The sequence below is a fragment of the Manihot esculenta genome, chromosome 14 (assembly GCF_001659605.2).
Source record: "Manihot esculenta cultivar AM560-2 chromosome 14, M.esculenta_v8, whole genome shotgun sequence".
In the NCBI taxonomy this organism is placed as follows: Eukaryota; Viridiplantae; Streptophyta; class Magnoliopsida; order Malpighiales; family Euphorbiaceae; genus Manihot; species Manihot esculenta.
Genome location: NC_035174.2, coordinates 23542515 through 23564029, shown reverse-complemented (window position 1 = coordinate 23564029; position 21515 = coordinate 23542515). Strand labels below are relative to the sequence as shown.

Below are 21515 nucleotides of genomic sequence, written 5' to 3'. Positions count from 1 at the left end.
TTTCTATGCCACTGACTCAATGTTTATTCATGGAAACTTCTACACATGACTCATAGTAGATAAAGCATTTTTATTAGTCATTAGCACATTTGGTTCATTATGGACATACAAAGGGTATACAAATCCAAAACAAGATAAGATTTTGTCATTTGGCTTACAATGAATCAAAATGATCATCGCATTTCTATGTTTGAACTACTTGAATTGAGAAGACAAAGAAATGTAAATTTATATATAGCTTATGACACTACCATTAAAATATATTTTATCTCAAAAATAAAAAGGAATGGAATTCTTAGAATAGGATGTCTAGATGACCTCTACTCCAAGGGTGAACCAAATATAACTTTATGATATAAATAATGAAAATAACATATCAAATCATAAGTAAAAATGAGAAAACACACCAACATAACCAAGCATAAAATCAAAAGCTTTTCTTGTTTCTTCTTGTCCCTCAACGCCCTTTTTCTCATTGACCTTCCTAATGAATCGAATGTAGCAGCGCCTACAAAAAAAAAAATCTTTTATATAGAAGAAAAACAATGATAAGCTGATTTACTCTCATAGATGAGACAAAAAATTTATAACCATCAGCATCATCGTACACAATGCTCTCTAGTCTCATTGTATGTGAAGTTGTGAACTAACCAAATGGAGGGAGAAGGAAAAGAATGGTCGGTGAAAGAAAAATAATTAAGTGAACTTTTAATAGTAAAAATAAAGTGAAATCTTGAAATTATCAGGTCTAACAACCATTTAGGAAAAGAATCAACCGAGTTGGTCAGTTTACACCTAACTCTCAATGGATTCTTCTGATGTGATCACGACACAAGCACATTCGCAAATCACCTCATATTTTCAAATAGCTAGGATAGTGAACAGAATCAAGTTGAATTAAGAACTGATGCTTCTAATAACATTAGTTTGAAAACCGGAGCTGTCTAAGAGATTTAGTTGGTAAGTTGAAATATTTACATTTACGCGTCCTAATATTGCATATTCTATTAGTATAATGAATCGGTTTATATCCTTTCCTACAATTAATCACAAGGCAACTTTATTGCTATTTGGAGGGAGCTCCAAGAAAATGATCTATTATTGACTGTTTTTCAAATGCCAATTGAGTTCGTTCCAAAATTGACAGAAAATCTACTAAAAGATATTATACATTTATTGGAGGAAACAACATATTTCTCCTCAATCTATTGTTGAATCAAAATATAGAGCTATGTTACAATCTCTATATAAGGTAATGTGAACATCAGCTATACAATGAAATTAAACATTAATTATCCAATTAAGTTGGTCTAGGACCATAGTTTTAAATCGCAGTCGCGGCCACGTCCGCGATCGCTGTCGCAAGTAACGAAAACAGGCCTGTAACGGTTGTACTGTAATGGTAACGGCCTAGCGATATGCAAATTTTTTTTAAAAATTTGTAAACTTCATAAAATCAAATGATATTAATTAGATTTAATTTAGAATAATGTATATAAATGCATAATAAACATAAATACATCAAATATAGATCGTTTAGCTAAATTTAAACATCATATAGTTTAAAATAACAAAAATCAACACAATCTTTATAGATCGAGTAAACTAATAGCTCAAAATATAGTTTCAACTCAAAACTAACACTTTAATGTATAAAAATTTAGGGAAAAAAACAGCTACTAAAAACTAAAATACAAAAAATTTAATAACTTTTTAGAGGAAATAAGCTTGAAAATGCATTAATTTATTTATGATGGATCTAAGCTTATATAAGAAATATGTAAAAAAGATTGAAATTTGAAAGAAAAAGGGAAGGAAAAACTTAAAAAATATTGCTTTTGAAGCTGTTGAAAAGTGTGGAAACTGATACAAATGAGAATAGGAGCAGAAGATGAAAGATATAAAAAAATATCAATTATTAGTAACGGTCGTTACCATTACTTTGCAGTCGGTAACGGCCGCCATAGTTACTTAACGGCCATAACAGCCGTTACGCATGCAACTCAGGAGGGGCCATTGTACAACAGGGTAACGGGTAACAGCCCCCACAAAACCCGTTACATAACGACCGTTACGTTCGTTTTTTAAAACCATGTCTAGGACCCTACTACATGCTAAATTGTATTGTAGTAATCAAGTTGCTCGAACCAAACATATCAATATTTTTCTTCATGAAAAGATACAACTGAAGACCATCCCAACAAGATATACCAACACTAGAGAACAATTAGAAAATATTTTCATAAAAACTTCGGGTGGAGCTTAAGTTAACTACACTAACAATTGGACATGATGAACATCCATGCTCAAGATTAAGGCGAGTATTATAGAACAAGAAGTTGTTATAAGATAAGAAGTCAACTAATAGATTTTCAAATCAATTAGCATAATTATAAGGATAGAGTTTGTCTACTTACAATTTAAGTTTGCTTGATTATAAGAGCAACTACATGTAATTTGTATCCAACCTTTTATGAAATTTATATCATTTTTTGCTCAGAATAGCAATAAGCATAAAAAACACATAAATGAATACGAACCTCACCACCAATATCATATTTATTGAAGAATTTTGGGAGGAATTTTTAATTCTATTCCAATTGAATTGATCATTACAAGATTTGAGTATTTATACACAAAGAATCAACCTAAATTAAGAATATTTACAATAAATAAAATCCCTATAAGCCTAATTAGGATCTCAAATATCTGAATCCTCCTAATTATGAATCTTCTATGTTGGTCAACACTCCCCCTCAAGTTAGTGCATAGATATCACACATGCCCAACTTGCAAACAAGTGTGATAGGTCATGTTGCTGAGCCCTGGCTAAACACATAGCTAGTTGTTCATCAAAATTAACATGATCTAATCTCAAGACACTATTTATTAACTTCTCTTTAATGAAGTGCCGATCAATCTCTATGTGTTTGGTTCGGTCATATTGAACAGGATTGTGAGCAATACTGATGGCAGTTTTGTTTTCACAATATAAGAACAGTTTGTCCCTCTCCAACAGTTTCAATTCCTCCAAGAATCTCTGCAACCACAGGAGTCCACAAACACTTTGTGCCATTAGTTTATATTCCGCTTCAGCATTTGATCGAGCAATAACACTTTGCTTCTTGCTTCTCTAAGTGTTATTGAGGTATTTTAAGGTCACATAGTCGAAATACAAAACGAACTCTTTCCCTATCAAATAATGCTCCCAAGTTTTAAGAGCACGAACTACAAAGTAGAATTCTTTGTTGTAGATGTCCCTTCTATAAGAGCTCCTCCACTTTCTGTTTGAGTATTTCACTCCTTTGGATTCATGTGACAATGTGGCAAATTTGGCAAACTTGCTCCTGGAATAAAGTCAATTTGATGTCGAATATCTCACATGAGAGGTAGTCCATCCGATATGTCTTCTGACATCAACTCTTCAAATTCTTTCAATAATAGTCAAACAAGCTTCGAAGACTCTTCTACTTGTGGCTTTGACTCCTCCAATAGTACTTATTTCACCACCAATACATGAACTTCTTATTATGAATAATAGATAGACTAAATCTATAATAAACATATTATATTTTATCTACTAGTTTCTTATCTCTATTATCTTATCTTATTAGTTTGTTATTAGATTTCTATTATCTTATCTTAGGAGTTCCTTATCTGATCAATTGCTTGTATTGAACTTCTACTCTAATTAGAAGTACTATGATTGTATGAACCTCCACTATATATGGGGTTTATTTTTATTGAATAAAACAAGCAGAATAATTACAAACACATTTGACATCTAAGACTCTCTCATTAATGAGTCTGAGGTGTTAAGAGCTCCCTCTAATGAGCTCCTTCTCCATCTATCATCTAGTGACACAATCCACTACCTAGGACCATAAACTTGATATCAGAGCCGGTCGTCATGGATGGTTTAACAAACCTAGGAGAGAAATTGAATCCATCATACAACGATTATGTTTGAATGACTTAGCTCAGCAAATTTTTTAACTAGTTCGCACCTTCATTCGGGAGATGAGCCAAAACCAAGATATATTGAGTAGTAGCCAACAAAACTTTGGTCAACAAGTGAATAAGAGGATAGAGATACCTGTGTGCCCCAAAATGCCAAAGTTGACTTTTCTTCGTGTGACGAAAAGGGGCATAGAGCTGTTGCTTTCGATTCAGACACCCGAGTTTGAAAAGTATTAGTTAGTTGGCAAGGTTGTCTTGAACCTGAAGTTATATAGGAGTCTATCAATTATTTTCGAGCTGCCTATTCTACCTTTAAGCTTGAAGACAAGCTCTTTTTTCAGGAGAGGAGTAATATTATGGATAATGGATAGACTCATCCATAACAAACAGATTACATTTTATTTACTAATTTCTTCTTATATCTATTATCTTATATTATCTTATTAGTTTGTTTTTAGATCTCAATTACATTATCTTAGGAGTTCTTTTTCTGATAATTGCTTATATCACTTCTACTCTAATTAGAAGTACTATGGTTGTATCAATCTCCACTATATAAGGGGTTTATTTTTATTGAATAAAACAAGCAGAAAAATTACAAACATATTTGAGATATAAGACTGTCTCATTAACGAGTTTGAGGTGTTAAGAGCTCCCTCTAACGAGCTCATTCCCTATCTATCATCCTGTGACACAATGCACTACCTGGGACCATAACACTTGCTTTCTCTTTCCTCCACCTCAAATTCTTTGGTGATTGTCAATAAAGTACGAACTTACTTCTTTTGCCTCTTCTTTTGCATCTTTCTCTTTTGAGGTAGCAAGGCATATTCCACCCCTTCCTTCTCAATGCAATAGTCAAAGAACCTTCTATATCAACAATTCAATCTAGAAATTTCTTAGTGTTAAAACTCCAATTGAAGTTGGGAATATCAACTTTGAGGCAAAAACCTCTATTATCCCTTTTTATCATATCCATGAACACCTCCTCTTCCATATTCTCCTTGGCGTTGGTACATAGGAAAATCATATGATTCAAAGTCCTCTTTTTCCGAATCCTCCTCATAAGCTAGTGCCTCCGTGCAGGAATTCTCCTTAGCCATCTATTGTCCACATGATTCCTGTTTCCTTCAATTCCCCAAGCATCAAAATGATCCACAATTTCTTTGATATGTCGTTTTATACGCTCGAATCTGAGGTCCATCCTTTACCAAGACGTTGCTCCAATCGCTGCAATGTGTCATCCCTTTGTTGAACGACTTTAGCTCCCTGATCATCGTCTTGGGAAACATTGTCATCGCCACCAGTTGCCATCCTAGCTCTGATACCACCTAATCGCAACGCAGCTAATTAATACTCACACACACTTGTGAGAAATAATAAGTATGAGAGAAACTCTCTATTGTACTGTTTATTGAAGTGAAATATGAACTGTTGTAATATAACATAATAGGGTATTCATAGAGTTTTAATTTTTCTAATTATGATAGAAATTTAACTCTGTAATTTAGGAAGAAAACTCTTACCAAAATAAGGATAAACTAATCCTAACTAGTGTAGGATATACAAGATAACTTCCTAAATAAAATAGAAGACTCCTAGAAACTAATCTAGAAACAATAGGAAATTTAAACAAGTCTTAAAAAAGAAGAAATTGTAGTCAAAGTAGGAGACAGCAAGAAATCCCTGTCAAAATAGGAGACAGTTGTTGCCTCTCAGAGTCGAGCACACCCACTTAATTTCCCTACAACAGAGTGTTAGATTTTAGGTGGGATAGGCAGAACTGATTTCCTTGTAGCTGCCTTGGTAATACCTTTTGGCTTAGAGCAAGGGGAAGGTACGGTAACAGGAGGTTCAACTATCTCTGGTTCAGGATTGTTAGATACAATTGGGGCAGCAATTTCAGGTTCTTTGGGTTCAGAACTTGCAAATTTGCATTCAATCTTTTTTGGTGGTGAAGGATCAAATTCAATGTCAGACGCTTAAGGTTTTGGAATTTTCAGGTGTTGGGGTATGGTTTGGAGGGTTCTGGTTGCTGAAATTCTTTTCAACACCTTATTCTTTTCTGGTTCAGCCCCTCTCTGTTCTTGATAGAAAGTCCCAACATTTTGATCAACTCCAAAAGCTGGACCTGTATATTGAAAACATAAGCACCAGCACCATAAGTTTCTTTCCGAAATAGCTTGCTTATAATCCTATCAACCTTTCCTTCAACAATCTGTACGTGTAGCTATTTTGTTCTTAGTTGTTGTGTCACTTTGAACAATCTTTGTTTACAACTTAATAGCTAGCTCCGAGGATTCTATGAGCATCTTTGATGTTGCCTGAATCATCTCCATCATTTTAAAAGTTTTTTTATCAACTTTCATATTTGGACTCTTTCCTTCATCCTTATCATTAGAATCAGAACCTGAACTAAAATTTGAATTCTCACTGTCAGACTTCTTTTCTTTTCCTTCTCAGACTTGTCAAGCTTTTCTTTCTTAACACTTTCCCACATCATCTTTTTCAAGCATAAATCTCCTTGATTGCCAACACCTGAGCACCCGTTTCTCATTATGTAGGCTCCACTCTAAGCTTTTTAAATATCAAAGTTAAAAACATACCACACAGTAGGCTCCTTACAGTTGTATTTTTTATGATGCATTTGATCTTAGGCTAGGTTTAGCTTTTTCTTAGTCAACAAATGCCATACAATGCACCAATCAAACTTGTTAAAGTAAGCATGGCTTCCTGTTCTAGGGCACAAATAGTGGATAATGAAGCTACATATGATTCTAATCTATTGAAGAAGGAGGGCAATATGGGTTCTATCTTTATCCTTGCTACTTTCAGGAACTATGGAATCCCTAAACTCGTCCTCACTATATCCTTTCAGCCTATTCACTTCTTTAAAAGACCCAAAATTGTTCCCTTCACACAACTTTAAAGGCAGAGCTCAAACCCAAATTTGGTATGACACAACTTAAAATGCAAAATTCATTTGCTTCTATTTTTTTAAACTAACCTCAAGACTAAAATAAAGAAATTATAATTTTCTACTTTTTCAAAAAAATTTATATCTAATACATTTATAACAATTAACAAAAACATACATCCATTTAACAATATATTGATAATAGAAAACAAATTCACATCTCATAATATAGGAGGTTCATACAATAAAATAATAGTGTTGACTTATTTGCTAATCCTAACTGATTCTAGGGATATGATTTGATTTGATTAGAATCCTTAATTATCTCTGTAATTATTATTTGATTATTTGTCTCCTGTTTAGATATAATTCTTTGTGTATAAATAGTCATATAAACCAATTGTAAAGATTAAGAGTCAAATACAAGAATTCTCTAAATTTTCCCAAAAATCTTCATGGTATCAGAGCCTCTCCATCCGATGTTGGGCCTCCCATAAATGTGTCACGCACTAGTAAAATTCTAGGCGTAAGAGGGTGTGTTGAATCTCATATTGGTTGTGGAAAGGGGTAATGTGCCCCTTATATGAGCCATAGGCAATCCTCCCCCTTGAGCTAGCTTTTGGGGTGAGTTAGGCCTGATCCAAATTTAACATGGTATCAGAGCCTTTTCCTGATTTTAGGGTTCAAAATTAATTTTTTCCTCTTTAGGGTTTCAAAACCCTACTCCGACGCCGAAAAAGCCCGCACGTGAGGCTTATGCGCCTCCCTTTCCCGGCGCGTGACCAATCGCCTGACGCTGCTTCGCGGCTCCGATCACTTCGGCGACGATTCCAACCATCTTTCCAGCCTTCCTGTGCCGCTACCCGGTCCTTTGGTGAATCAATTGGGCTCTCTTGTGCGTACAACCTTGGGTACCTCCTATTCTTTCACGGTTCACAAATCTTTACCATGGCAGAAGGTAAAAGGATCTCGATTCCTAACTTTGATTCCTCGTCCTCCGATGCCACATCTAACTTTGTAAAGTCAGGTAATGCTTGGATTATCGATTCTGGTGCGAATAGACATATGACAGGCTCTTCTAAAGGCTTTCTCAATTATTTTCCTTCTCTAACCAAAGATAGTGTCAGAATTGTTGATGGCTCTTTTACTCCCATATCCGGAGCAGGTTCTATTATTTGCACATCCAACATTAAATTATCATATGTCCTTTATGTTCTCCACTTTTCTGTCAAGCTTTTATCTATCAGTGCTGTTACCAATGCCCTTAATTGTAAAATTGAATTCTTTCCTGATCATTGTGTTATTCAGGATCTTCACACAGGAAAGAGGATTGGCAATGGTAGACTGCATGATGGCTTATATATGTTGGAGGGTGATCCAGGTTCTTCGATATCTCAAGTCTGTTTTGGAGAAAATAAGGATGTCAATCAAGAAATAATACAGTGACATATACGGTATGGCATCCATCATTTTTTGCCTTAGAAAAACTTTATCCTAATTTGTTTGCTAGAACTCAGTTTGATTCTCTATTTTGTGATGCTTGTGAGTATGCTAAACACACTAGAACATCATATCCTTTGAGTCATAATAAAAGTCAAATTCCTTTTGCGACTATTCATTCTGATGTTTAGGGACCTACTCAAACTGTCTCCTTGTCTGGTAATCGATAGTTTGTCACCTATATAGATTGTTGCACTCGAATGACTTGGGTCTATTTGATTAAAGCTAAAAGTGATGTCTTTTCTTGTTTTCAATCCTTTCATAAGATGGTTTGTACTCAATTTGATACTAAGGTGAAAATTTTGAGAACTGACAATGGAAGAGAATACATGGATAGTAGCTTTTCTGCTTATTTGGAGAGTAATGGGATAGTATACCAGACTAGTTGTCCTTATACTAATGCTCAAAATGGCGTTGCTGAGAGGAAAAATAGGCATCTATTGGAGGTAGCTCGATCTCTTATGTTCACCATGAATCTACCCAAAGCATATTGGGGAGATGCAATTCTTGCATCTGCTTATCTTATCAATAGAATGCCTCTCGAGACCCTTGACTTTATGAGTCCTTTGGCGGTTCTACAAAGGAAGAATTCATACGTTGTTCCACTAAAAGTATTTGGGTGTGTTTGCTTTGTCCATACTAGGACGGCAGGAAAATTGGATCCCAAGGCCCTTAAATGTGTGTTTGTTGGGTATTCTCCAACACAGAAGGGATACAAGTGTTATTATCCTCCCTCTAGGAAATACTTAGTATGGATGTTACCTTCCGAGAAACTGAACCCTACTTCAGTACCACCCACTCACCTCTTCAGGGGGAGAATAATGAGCAAGACGAGGTGATCCCGAATCCTGTGATTCTGAATGATATGGTTCAACAATAAAGTTTGAGTTCTAGTAAACAGGGGGGAGATGCCCAATCAGGGAGAGAGAACTGGTCGTTTGGACAAGCCAAATTTGAGAAGGTATTCGAAGAGAGACAAGGCAGAAGAAGCCATTATGCAGTCTACTCAGAGTCAAGAATCTTCTCCTGGTGAGTTACCCAGTCATGAATCTTCTTCTGGTGAGTTACCCACAACTCTTGAATGTTTCAATGACTTAGATAAACCTTTGCACAAAGAAAAGGGGTCAGATCTTGTACTAAACACCCTATTTCTAACTTTGTTTCTTATGAATCTTTATCTCCTTCCTATAGAGCCTTTGCCTTGTCTATTTCCTCTGTGTCTATTCCACAGGATTGGAAGAAAGCTCTTGCAGATCCTAAATGGAAGAAAGCAATGATTGAAAAGATGAAAGCATTGGCTAAAAATGAGAGTTGAGAGCTTGTCACTCTCCCACCTGAGAAGAAACTCGTTGGTTGTAAATGGGTGTTCACAGTGAAACACAAAGCTGATGGCACAATTGAACGGTTTAAGGCCAAATTGGTTGCCAAAGGATTCACGCAAACCTATGGAGTGGATTACCAAAAGACATTTGCCCCAGTTGCAAAAATGAACTCAATCAGAGTTTTGTTATCCTGCACAGCCAACTTGGACTGGGACTTGCAACAGTTTGATGTGAAGAATGCTTTCCTCCATGGAGATTTAGAGGAAGAAGTGTTCATGGAAATTCCTCTTGGGTTCGCTGATGAGAAGACACAAGGAAAAGTGTGCAGGTTAAAAAAGGCTTTGTATGGGCTAAAACAATCTCCTAGAGCTTGATTTGACAGGTTTAGCAGAGCCATGACGTCCTTTGGTTACCAACAAAGCAATGCTGATCACACTCTGTTTATCAAACATCATAAGGGTAAGATCACCCTTATTGTTTATGTTGATGATATAGTCGTGACAGGCAATGACAAGAGGAAATGACTCAACTAAAAAGGTTGTTAGCTCAGGAATTTGAAATCAAAGATCTAGGAAAACTGCAATATTTCCTAGGTATCGAGGTGGCTAGATTAGAAAAATGAATTTTCATCTCCCAAAGAAAGTACATTCTGGATCTGTTGGAAGAAACTGGTATGATGGGGTGTAAACCAGCAGAATCTCCCATTGAAAGTAATCACAAGCTGGAAGCAGGAACTGGTGAGTCCATGGATATTGGAAGATACCAGAGATTGGTAGGAAGGTTGATTTATCTCTCACACACTCGACCGGATATAGCCTATGCTGTTAGCTTAGTCAGCCAATTCATGCATGACCCTCGCGAGACTCATATGCAAGCTGTACTTTGCATCTTAAGATACCTAAAGTCTGCGCTAGGGAAAGGACTTCTTTACTCCAATCATGGTCACATCCGAGTTGAAGCTTTTACAGATGCAAATTGGGCAGGATCTCTCGATGACAGGAGATCCACCTCTGGCTACTGCACAGTTGTGGGAAGGAACCTTGTCACCTAGAGGAGCAAAAAACAAAGTGTTGTTGCTCGGTCAAGTGTTGAAGTAGAATACAGAGCAATGGCCCAAGGTGTGTGTGAACTTTTATGGTTACAGAAGTTATTGGAGGAGTTGAGGTTGCTCTAGAGAGACAAGATAACTTTATATTGTGACAATAAGGCTGCTATAAGTATAGCATAAAATCCAGTCCAACATGACTGGATGAAACACATTGAAATTGATCGGCACTTCATTAAAGAAAAATTAACAGACAGTGTCTTGAGCCTAGTTCATGTGACTTCTACTGGACAACTTGCAGATGTGTTTACTAAAGGGCTCCACAACAAAATCTACCATAATCTGATTTGCAAGTTGGGCATGTGTAACATCTTTGCACCAACTTGAGGGGGAGTGTTGACTTATTTGCTAATCCTAACTGATTCTAGGGATATGATTTGATTTGATTTAATTAGGATCCTTAATTATCTCTGTAATTATTATTTGATTATTTGCCCCTTGTTCAGATATAATTCTTTGTGTATAAATAGTCATATAAACCAATTATAAAGATCAAGAGTGAAATACAAGAATTCTCTAAATTTTCCCAAAAATCTTCAAATAGTATCATTACTAACAACATAAATGCTTAGATATTACAAAGTTGGGAACAAAAGTAAAATATTTTATATGGTCACGAGAGATATTAATAGTAAAAGGCTAGTGTTATGGTTTTCATCTTCTTTAACCAATGGAGTTTGATTAAATATATAAAGGAGAAGTATGACTACGAGAAAGCTTTTTGACATGTACATTAAGGTCCAAAAAATATAGTTACATAAGTTTTGTGGAAATCATTTCAAATTCTATCAGATTTAATAGAAATTGGTTTTATCATAGCCAATTCTATTGAATTGAATTCCTAGAATTAAATTCTAATTTTTATTCAAACCAAACACATAAAACAAAGAATTCAATTGACTTCAACCAAATTTTGAGAATTGCAATTGAACCACACATAATGTCAAGCTCAAAAAGACTTCATGGATCATCTTATTATTATTGGTAACCAACAAGTTATTGGAGAAACTACACAATTTGTAGCCTAGGTCAAAGTATTCCCTTTTTGGGATAGCTAAGGATGAAGAGCTGCTATTGAGAGCAGTTCTAAGGTTTATTTCTCAATATTTTTTAAAATATATATTTTTCTACTAGAAAGTGAAGGAACTTCAGAGTACACTATATCAAGTTCCTTATGCAATTGAGTGGAGTATTGACAGTGAAATGTTAACATACTAAGACATACCAAAGAGGAACTTGAAGACAATTCAATAAACAACGGCTGAATATCTGCTTTGTAGCATCATCATTGTTTACAGCCATATACGCCTCCACATACTGCTTCCATAATTTTGCCTAAAAAGAAGGAAAAACAGCTTCAAGAAGCCAAATATATTATAAATAATAAAGTGCGAGAATTCAAGTTAGAATAATTCAGAGCATCATAGAGGGTATAGATGAAGTTAGCTAAACATGCCAAAAATATAAATTATTGCCAAAGAATGACATAAAACTAATGATATATGGAATTACTAAAATGTTTTTAATTTCAGCATTTGAGTATCCAGCAGACCATGATGGCAATATGAATGGCATTCCGTTTGACATTTTGATTCAGTACAGGCTGACTAGCCTCTCAAGAATCCAAGTACTAGCAAATGCTCCAAAAACATTAGCTCTTCAAACAAGATATCAGGCACTGTTTGCCCTATCTTGAATGAAAATTCATTCCAAAGATGTATTCTTAAATAATTATGCAAGAGCTTTGCTAATTGCAAACATCAAGCAGTAACTAATGTCTCAGAATTAGCTGTTCCACCAACGTTCAATGATGTGATGGACACAAGCAAGGAGAGATTTACAACTAAAATAAAACTAAAGCAATGAAAATGAAAATAAAACTATGAAACAACTCCATCAACAACACGATTAAAATAAACTATGAACAACTCCATCAACAACATGAGTTACTCCTAAAAAAGTATATTTCTGGGAATATAAGGGGAAAATGTATCAGTCTTGTTCAAAATAAATGAATAAAATCTAATCAGGAGCTTAAATCAGACGTGCCATATTCTATATCCCCAGACACGTCTACAGTCCATTCATTTTAAGATTATAAATAAAAGAGAGAACAAAAAAAGAAAAAAAAATCCCCAACAATTAAACACATTTGCACGCAGTTGTTGCAGCAGAGTAAATGAAATGCATTGACAAGGGAATAAAGATAAGTTAAATGAGTTATTACGTTAATCCAATATGAAAAGGACTGCCCATAAATAATCAGCAATACAAAATTAAAAAAATTAAAAATTAAATAAATAAATAAAAAGAAACTCACAGCTGTTGGAAACAATAACAGAAGTTGCTCATATATTGGTGCTGCCTGGTTAATGGGCAAATGCTGAGATTTAAAAATTGAAAAAAAAAAAAAGAAATTAAAATCCACATTAGAAGAAAAGGAAGCTAATGAAACCAATCACAAATTCAAACCTGTGCACTATTGGCTAGAAATTCTGCAGATTCGACATTGTATTTATCAACAATTCCAGCAGCAGTCGTTTGATCCTTAAAATTGAAATCAAACTTCATATATATAGAAGCTCGGAACAATGACAAGAAGCACAGTCAAACCAAGGATACCAACATACCTTTGTCTCGGCTCCATCCGGATTCTCCATTCCCATAAGCCAGCAAGCAAACTAGGGTTTCAATTACTCAAGTAACAGTATATGCACAAATATGCGTTACCTATTAGTAATAGCTTTCCGGCAATGACCTAATAAGTGATAATTGAGATTAACTAGATTTGGCCCACAGATTGGATAGCGAAAAACATTTATGGTTCAACCTATGTCGAAAACGGCGAGAAACGGAGAAGGAAGCTTAACTAACCACTGAGACCCCTGCTCTCTTCCTTCTTTGCCGGCATATACCTAGCTTCACCGCACTCTCTCTCGGTTTCCCAAGTGGTCTGTTTCTGCCCTCACCGATTTACCCTCTTTCTTCTGCCGCGTGAAAGGAAACAGAGGCCGGAGGGGAAAACGGCGTCGTTTTAGGGTTGTGTGCACTGCTAACTTGACCCAAGAACCCAAGCCTATACGCGCGTGTTTGCTAGCACTCTCCATATAGACGACTTGCCGTTTTACTTTTCAGTACATTTTCAGCCAGCTACTGTCTCGTGCAGTCATTCCATTTAATCTCGGGCTTTTTGTCCACTTATGGTTAAAAATTAAAAAAAAAAATTATCAATTTAGAATTGAAGAGAATGTATTTATGAATTTGAGATTTGATGTTTTTCTAATGCCTTTTATAAAGGCGTCAAATATTATTTATTTTTTGTTAAATTATGGCTTGGCATTATTTATAATTTATTTTTTTAATTATTAATATATTAATATTTAATAGATTTTATTATTAATTTTTATATAAAAAAATTATTGATATTATATAATTTCATAATTATAAAATTAATATAATATTATGATTAGATATATAAAATCAATTCAGTTCTGATTAGATATATAAAAGTAATTTAATAATATAATATATATTTATTTAATAATAAAATTTTTTATTATTAAAATTAATACAGTAATTTACGTTTAATTATATAATAATATATTTTATTAATATAAATATATTATTATAATAATTAATATTATTATAATAAAAGATGCTAGAAACCATTTTTATCGCCCCTGTGACGGTCAAATCTCAAATTCATAATCCCAAATCCATAAGTATGATGACGATGTCTTCAACTCTAAATTGATAATTTTTTTTATTTTTAACCTTAAATTAGCAAAAAGCCCATCTATCTCCGTGTCCGACCCAAGAAGGAAAGAATGGGTACACTCCCAACGATAATCCCAAATTCACGTGCCCGTTTCAATAATTCTCAAGAATTCGATGTTCTTCCAAGAGTAGAATCATGCAAATCTGTGCGAGAAATGAAGCAAATCCATGCATTTATGATCAAAGCCAAAGCCAATAGAGCCCCTCTTTCCTTCCGGCTCCTATGTGCTAAAATCACTTCCGTCCTTCAACATGTTGATTTGGTTAGCAGCAAAGAAATCATCTTCTCCTATGCTTGCTTCCTTGTCAAGCTCTGCGGCCAAAATTATGTCTTCAACTTTAATTCCATTATCCAGTCACTTGCAAGTTGCAAGAACAGCTTTAATGCAACGATGGGCATGTACCGAGAAATGTTGCTAGAAGGTTTTTTTCCAGATACTTATACTATTCCTCACGTTCTCAAGGCTTGCTCGGAATCCGAGAGCCTCAGAGAAGGTCAGCAGATTCATGCCTATTCCATCAAAACGAGTCTTGCGTCGAACGTGTTCGTCAAGAACACTCTGATGAGGCTTTACGCTGTTTGTGGAATTATAAAATCTGTTGAGAAGCTGTTCGACGAAGGTCCTGATAGGGATTTGGTCTCCTGGACTACTCTCATCCAAGGATATGCCAAGATGGATTATAGCTCCGCCATCGATGCATTCTTTCGCATGAATTGGATAGCTGATGAGATGACTTTGGTTGTTGTACTTTCCGCTTGCTCTAAATTGAGAGATTTGAATAGTGGTAAGAAAATTCATGCATATATGGATCATCACAAAATTGGCGTCAATTTAGATGTCTTTCTGGGTAATGCATTGGTTGACATGTACTTGAAATGTGGACAAATTGACTTTGCTCGTCAGGTGTTCGATGAAATGCCTACAAAGAATGTGGTTTCTTGGAATTCCATGATATCGGGGCTAGCTCAGCAAGGACAATTCAAGAAGGCCCTGGACATGTTCCGAATGATGCAAAACATGGGTTTAAAGCCTGATTCCGTTACCGTAGTTGGTGTGTTGAATTCATGTGCTAATCTTGGAATGCTTGAGCTGGGGAAGTGGATGCATTCCTATATTAACAAAAGCTATATCAAGGCAGATGGATATGTTGGGAATGCACTAGTTGATATGTATGCTAAGTGTGGAAGTATAGACCAAGCATTAGAAGTTTTCCAAGCAATGAAACGTAGAGATGTCTATTCTTATACTGCCATGATTGTTGGTTTAGCAATGCACGGTGAAGCAAGGAGAGCATTAGATATCTTCTCCCAGATGCTTAAAATGGGCATAAAGCCAGACTTGGTAACATTTGTTGGTGTCCTCTCTGCGTGTAGTCATGCTGGACTTGTAGAGGAAGGGCGAAGACATTTTGAGGACATGTCAAGACTCTACGATCTAGAACCTAAAACAGAGCATTATGGTTGTATGGTTGACCTTTTGGGACGTGCTGGATTAATTAGTGAGGCACAGGAGTTCATAAATAAGATGCCAATTTTACCTGATGCTTTTATTTGGGGATCACTTCTTGCAGCTTGCAAGATTCATGCTAAGGTTGAACTTGGGGAAAGTGCAATGGAAAAACTTGTAGAGATGGAACCCAGTAGAGATGGTGCGTATATACTCATGTCAAACATATATTCCTCTGCAAATCGATGGAGAGATGCATTAAAGTGGAGAAAGGAAATGAAAAAAAGGAACATAAAGAAGACTCCAGGTTGTAGTTCAATTGAAATTGATGGAATGGTTCATGAATTTCGCAAGGGTGAAAAGTCACACCCCAGAAGTAAAGAACTATACAAGTTGCTTCAAGTGCTGACACATCAATTGAGAAACTATGGATTGGACCAGAACTTTGTATGGTATTGAGACCCAAAAATATCTATGGCTGATGCATGCCAATGCTATCTGGGTTCTGATGCGGTTATGTTTGACTCAATTCAGTTCCACAAAGTTAATACAACACATTTTATTAAATGAAAAAGAAAATCAAAGGTAATATTTCATTCGATAAATGGCTTGGACTAAATTCAATGATTATAAATTCCGCAACAGAAAGCCAGAATAAATACAATCAAAAGCTTCTTGGGCACAAAAGCAGTAAAAAAAAAAAAAAAAAAAAGTCTACTGAAACATGGGAAAGCCTAAGATTCAAACATTGACCTAACAGAGTAGACCTGTTTTATTTATCACAGCGCGGCTCTTTTCATCTCCTTACTTGTTTATCTACTCAGCTTGATGTCTTTCACAGTAAAAGCAAAAAAGCAACTAGCAATTATGAAGCCGTACAAGTTAGACTATGTTTACTATTGCATAAATATTCTTTTATTATTATTAAAGATGTGCTTCCATTGATAAAGATGAGTATGAATAAAATACTAAGACCTAAAGAACACAATAACTAATTGGAGAAACCCAACCATAGGTCCTAATACAACTCCAAACAGCGAGGACCCTATTAACAAATCAAGTCTCATCATCAGCTAAATTAATGGGGATTATAATCTAATATTAATTTAATTATTTCAAAGTTATTTATAGTAGGTTGGATTTAAAATCGAATAGAATAAATTAAAAATTAAATCGAATAAATTAAAAATTAAAAATTTGATATTTATGAAAATCTAATTGAGTTGATTTTGATTAGAAATCAAATCGAATCGGTCTGATTTAATTCGATTCGATTTCATCGATTTAAATTTTTAATAATTTTTTTATTTTTTATGCTTTATTTTTAATATTTTAAAATTTAATTAAAATATTTTAATTTTAATATGATCTCATATATCTGTATTATTAAAAATAATATACTATTATCACTAATCGGTTCAATTTGATTTTTTTAGTTTTTTTTAATCAAAATCGAACCTAACTGAACTGAAATAATTAAAATTTTTATAATTAAAAATCGAATCAAACTGAAATAAATAAAAAATCGAATTAATTAATTAAAATTTTAAATTAATTCAATTGAGTAGATTTTTTCGATTTAAATAGCGCTAAACAGCTGAAATATTAATAAACAAATAAATAGAGAAGCAAATACAACAATGATAAAGGAAACTTAAATTGCTATGGTCCTAATTCTCATGCATTCCAATTAAGGCCCTAATTAAGAGGTACATATTAAATATCGTTTAGAGAGTCTGACTCATTAACAGGGCCTTCTATCCCATAAGTCAAAGTCTAATCAAGCGAATTAATTTTTAAACACAATCCATATTAGTTTAATTATTATATTTTATTATTATTAATAGTTGGCAAAAGAAAAAAAAAAAAAGGTAATTAGAAGAGCTAATAAATGACTCTAAACTAAATTATTATGGGTTCTGATTGAGAAGCACACATTTATTGTCGACTAGAGAATTCAATTTATCAATAGAATTTATTAATAGGGCCTCCTACTTGACAAATCAGACTCATAATATTAGCCCCATTACTGCTCAACCATAACCCATATTAACTTAATTACATAAAATACAGATTCATAATTTACTAACTATCGAAATGATAAATAAATTTTAAAAAAAAAGACAAAAAGCACAATTATACAAAAAAATTAAATTATTTTGAATTCTGATGCTTCTGATATTAGATTGATGATATGGCCGAATGAAAGACGATGTGATTGGTTAGAACCTGCAAGGAATAAAACGTGAGGTGTTAATGGTAAATGTTCATGGTATACATAACAGACACTCCGCCGCTCGAATCAGGATTGATGAATAGAAAAAATGTAAGGAATTGTTTAGAGTTTTAGTATTAAAAAATAGCATATTTTTATTTTTATGATCCTTCGAAGAGAATAAGGATTTTGAAGATTTAAGAATCTTGAAAGAAAGAAGATAATAATGCTTAGTGAAGGCTCTGATACATATTATTGAGTTTTATATACTGAGAAAGGAGAAGAAAACATGAAACACGTGAAGGGAAAGTTCCTGCATTTTCTAACTAATTAACTAATTAAACAGACATTGCTATCATACTAAACACACCTTTTAACTTAGAAGAAAACTGAAAAATAAACTAAGGCTAAAACACATCATTTCATTAACTATCCAGCTGGTCTTCCAGGGTTAAATAAAGAGGAAGTGGAAGTTGAGGTAGAAGAAGGCAGGGTTTTGCAGATAAGTGGAGAGAGGAGCAAAGAGAAAGAAGAGAATAACGACAAGTGGCATAGCGTTAAGAGATAAGTGCGAAATTCTTGAGAAGATTCAGGCTGCCAGAGAATGCAAAAGTTGATGAGGTTAAGGCAAGCATGTAGAATGGAGTCCTGACAGTGACTGTCCTAAAAAGGAGGTCAAGAAACTAGATGTCAAGGCCTTTAAGATCTCTGGTTGAGTGAGAACAATGGCAAATTCCATTCGTGGAGTGTTCCAGTTTAGTCTGAAATCGTAATTTGTATTAATTATCAGCTAATAAACAAGTATATAGATGAGTGTAATCTGCAATGCAATGGGTTTCATGGGCTCGTAATTTGTATGAAGTGTTAGTATAAATGCACTGAATTTTCTTTGGTTTAATAAAGATTTGAGCTTTTGGTTTCCAACTTTCTATGGTGCATCGAGAATTTCTGGGTCAATGTGTTCTCGAAAATTAGAACGCTTCCAGCTTATGGAAAATGTCGTTGGTTTGGCAAAAAGTTGAAATCAGTTCTTGAACGCTTTTTTATTAAAATATAAATAAGTCTAATTTTATGTTTATCGAGTTGACGGGCTTTGTTTCAGGTTAAAAGATTTTATTGCTAGGAAAACTCTAAAAATATATTTTAATGTGGTGTTTCTGGTTTTTCAAAAAATAATAATATACTGGTAATTATTGAAAGTTTAGCTCTCCGTCACTGTTTGTTTTATGAGATAGAATTTTTGCTTTTTAATAACTGTATTCATATTAATTGTTTGCAAGTGATTCAATATCTTCAGTCTTCATATTTATATATTTCTAAATTGGATTTGATTTTGAATGACTGTTGATGATATGAGATCCAGAAAATAGGGTTTTACAAGGGTTCTGTAAACTTAGCCCCAAAAAGCCCCTTGAGAAGAGAATGGTTCTTCCTTTTATCTGTTTCCATTGTCTGTCAGTGACGTGTAATGGCCTGGCTTCCATTGAGTCACCTGTCTCTGCCACACTGATATGATCGTACGAGGATATCAGATTTCTGCCCCATACGTAACAGCCTCTAATCTTCCCCGGGTGCGTATGCAGATGGTCCCATAAGGCGAATGGGCTTAACTCCTTCCTAGTTCCAAACCGGGCCGAAAGATAAGATTAAAACTGAGCTTAGAGAGGATCTGCTCGAGATATGGTTCAATATATAATGAGTCAAACAGATATTCCTTTATCATTTTAGGGTTATATTTTGGAAACAACTGCATTTATTTTCAACCGTGTACCATCTAAAGCAGTTGAAAAGACACCATATGAGTTAGAGACTGGTAAAACACCAAGTTTATCTTTTCTTAAGATTTAGGGCTGTGAAGCTTATATAAAAAGATCAATTTCATATAAGTTAGCTCCAAAATCTATCAAATGTAATTTTGTGGGGTATTCTAAAGAAACTAAAGAGAACTATTTTTACATTTTCTCAGAGAAAAAAGTGTTTGTTGCTCGAAATAGAACTTTTTTGAAATAGGGATTTATCTCTAAGAGAACCAGTGGGAGTACACTACAACTCGAGGAAACTCGAGGACCACAACAGAACATTGAGTCGTCAATAGAACTACTTCCAAAACTACAAACAGTTGTGGAATTTGAAAGTGTGACACAAATCTCTTGCAGATATGATAGGTCACATCATCAGCCTGAGAGACATAGATTTCTTATGACTGACAGTCGTTAAATTTTACTCATGGATCAAGATGAGCCCATAACCTATCAAGAAGCTGTGTCAGGTCTAGATTCTGAAAAATGACTTGGATCCATGAAATCAGAGATGCAATCCATGTTTGATAACCAATTTTAGTCCTTAATTGATCCTCTAGAGGGTATTAAAGACATTGGTTGCAAATGGGTTTTTAAGAAGAAAATTGACATGGATGGAAATGTGCATACCGATAAAGCAAGGCTTGTTGGAAAAGGTTTCAGACAAACTCATAGTATAGATTATGATGAAACTTTTTCACCAGTTGCTATGCTTAAATCCATTAGAATTCTCATTGCAATTACTGTATACTATGATTATGAGATATGACAGATGAATTTCAAAACAACTTTCCTTAATGGAAACTTACTCGAAGATGTGTACATGACACAAGCTGAGGGTTTTGTAAATCCTGAGAATTCTAGAAAGATTTGCAAGTTTCAAAGATCAATTTATGGATTGAAGCAAGCATCTTAGAGCTGGAATTCCGTCTGATGAAATAGTTAGAGACTTTGGATTCATTAAGAATGAAAATGGACCTTGTATTTATAAGATGGTTAGTGGGAGTGCAGTTGTATTTTTGGTCCTATATGTGGATGACATTTTGCTCATTAAGAATGATATCCCTATCTTGCAAAAGGCTAAGACTTGGTTAGGGAATTTATTCTCAATGAAGGACTTAGGAGAGGCTGCTTATATCCTTGGTATTAAGATCTATAGAATAGATCCAAAAGGATAATAGGTTTGAGTCAAAGTACATACATAAACAAAGTATTGAAGAGGTTCAACATGCAAGATTTTAAAAAGGAATTATTGCCTATGTCTCACGGCATTCATCTCAGCAAGAATTAATGTCCTATGACATCTGATGAGCGAGAGCGAATAAATAAGATCCCTTATGCTTCTGCTATAGGATCTATCATGTATGCTATGTTATATACTGACTAGATGTCTCATATGCATTAACCTCAACAAGCAAATATCAGGTAGATCCTAATGAGAGTCATTGGACACCTGTAAGAACATCCTTAAG

At 34.5% G+C, this 21515-nt stretch overlaps 2 protein-coding genes across 11 annotated transcripts in view; one reads left to right on the top strand and one right to left on the bottom strand.

The window, feature by feature from the left end:
• LOC110599745 (cleavage stimulation factor subunit 77) overlaps window positions 1-13885 on the bottom strand; it is a 46948-nt gene extending 33063 nt beyond the window's left edge. For 2 of the 10 annotated variants that reach the window (XM_021736318.2, XM_021736321.2), the window contains exons 1-5: window positions 13435-13885; window positions 13277-13351; window positions 13125-13187; window positions 12030-12139; window positions 408-508 (exon numbers count right to left, since the gene is read on the bottom strand). In XM_021736318.2, the coding sequence (XP_021592010.1) occupies window positions 408-508; window positions 12030-12139; window positions 13125-13187; window positions 13277-13351; window positions 13435-13470 (385 nt within the window). In that variant the 5' untranslated portion in view covers window positions 13471-13885. The remainder of the gene's footprint in view (window positions 1-407; window positions 509-12029; window positions 12140-13124; window positions 13188-13276; window positions 13352-13434) is intronic. The other 8 variants (XM_021736313.2, XM_021736312.2, XM_021736315.2 and 5 more) reach the window with 6 other exon arrangements.
• A 667-nt stretch (window positions 13886-14552) lies between these two features.
• LOC110630949 (pentatricopeptide repeat-containing protein At1g31430) lies at window positions 14553-16728 on the top strand. The gene has a single exon (XM_021778609.2). It carries the CDS (start codon window positions 14632-14634, stop codon window positions 16486-16488), a length of 1857 nt encoding a protein of 618 aa, XP_021634301.1. The 5' UTR covers window positions 14553-14631; the 3' UTR covers window positions 16489-16728.
• The last annotated feature ends 4787 nt before the right edge of the window (window positions 16729-21515 follow it).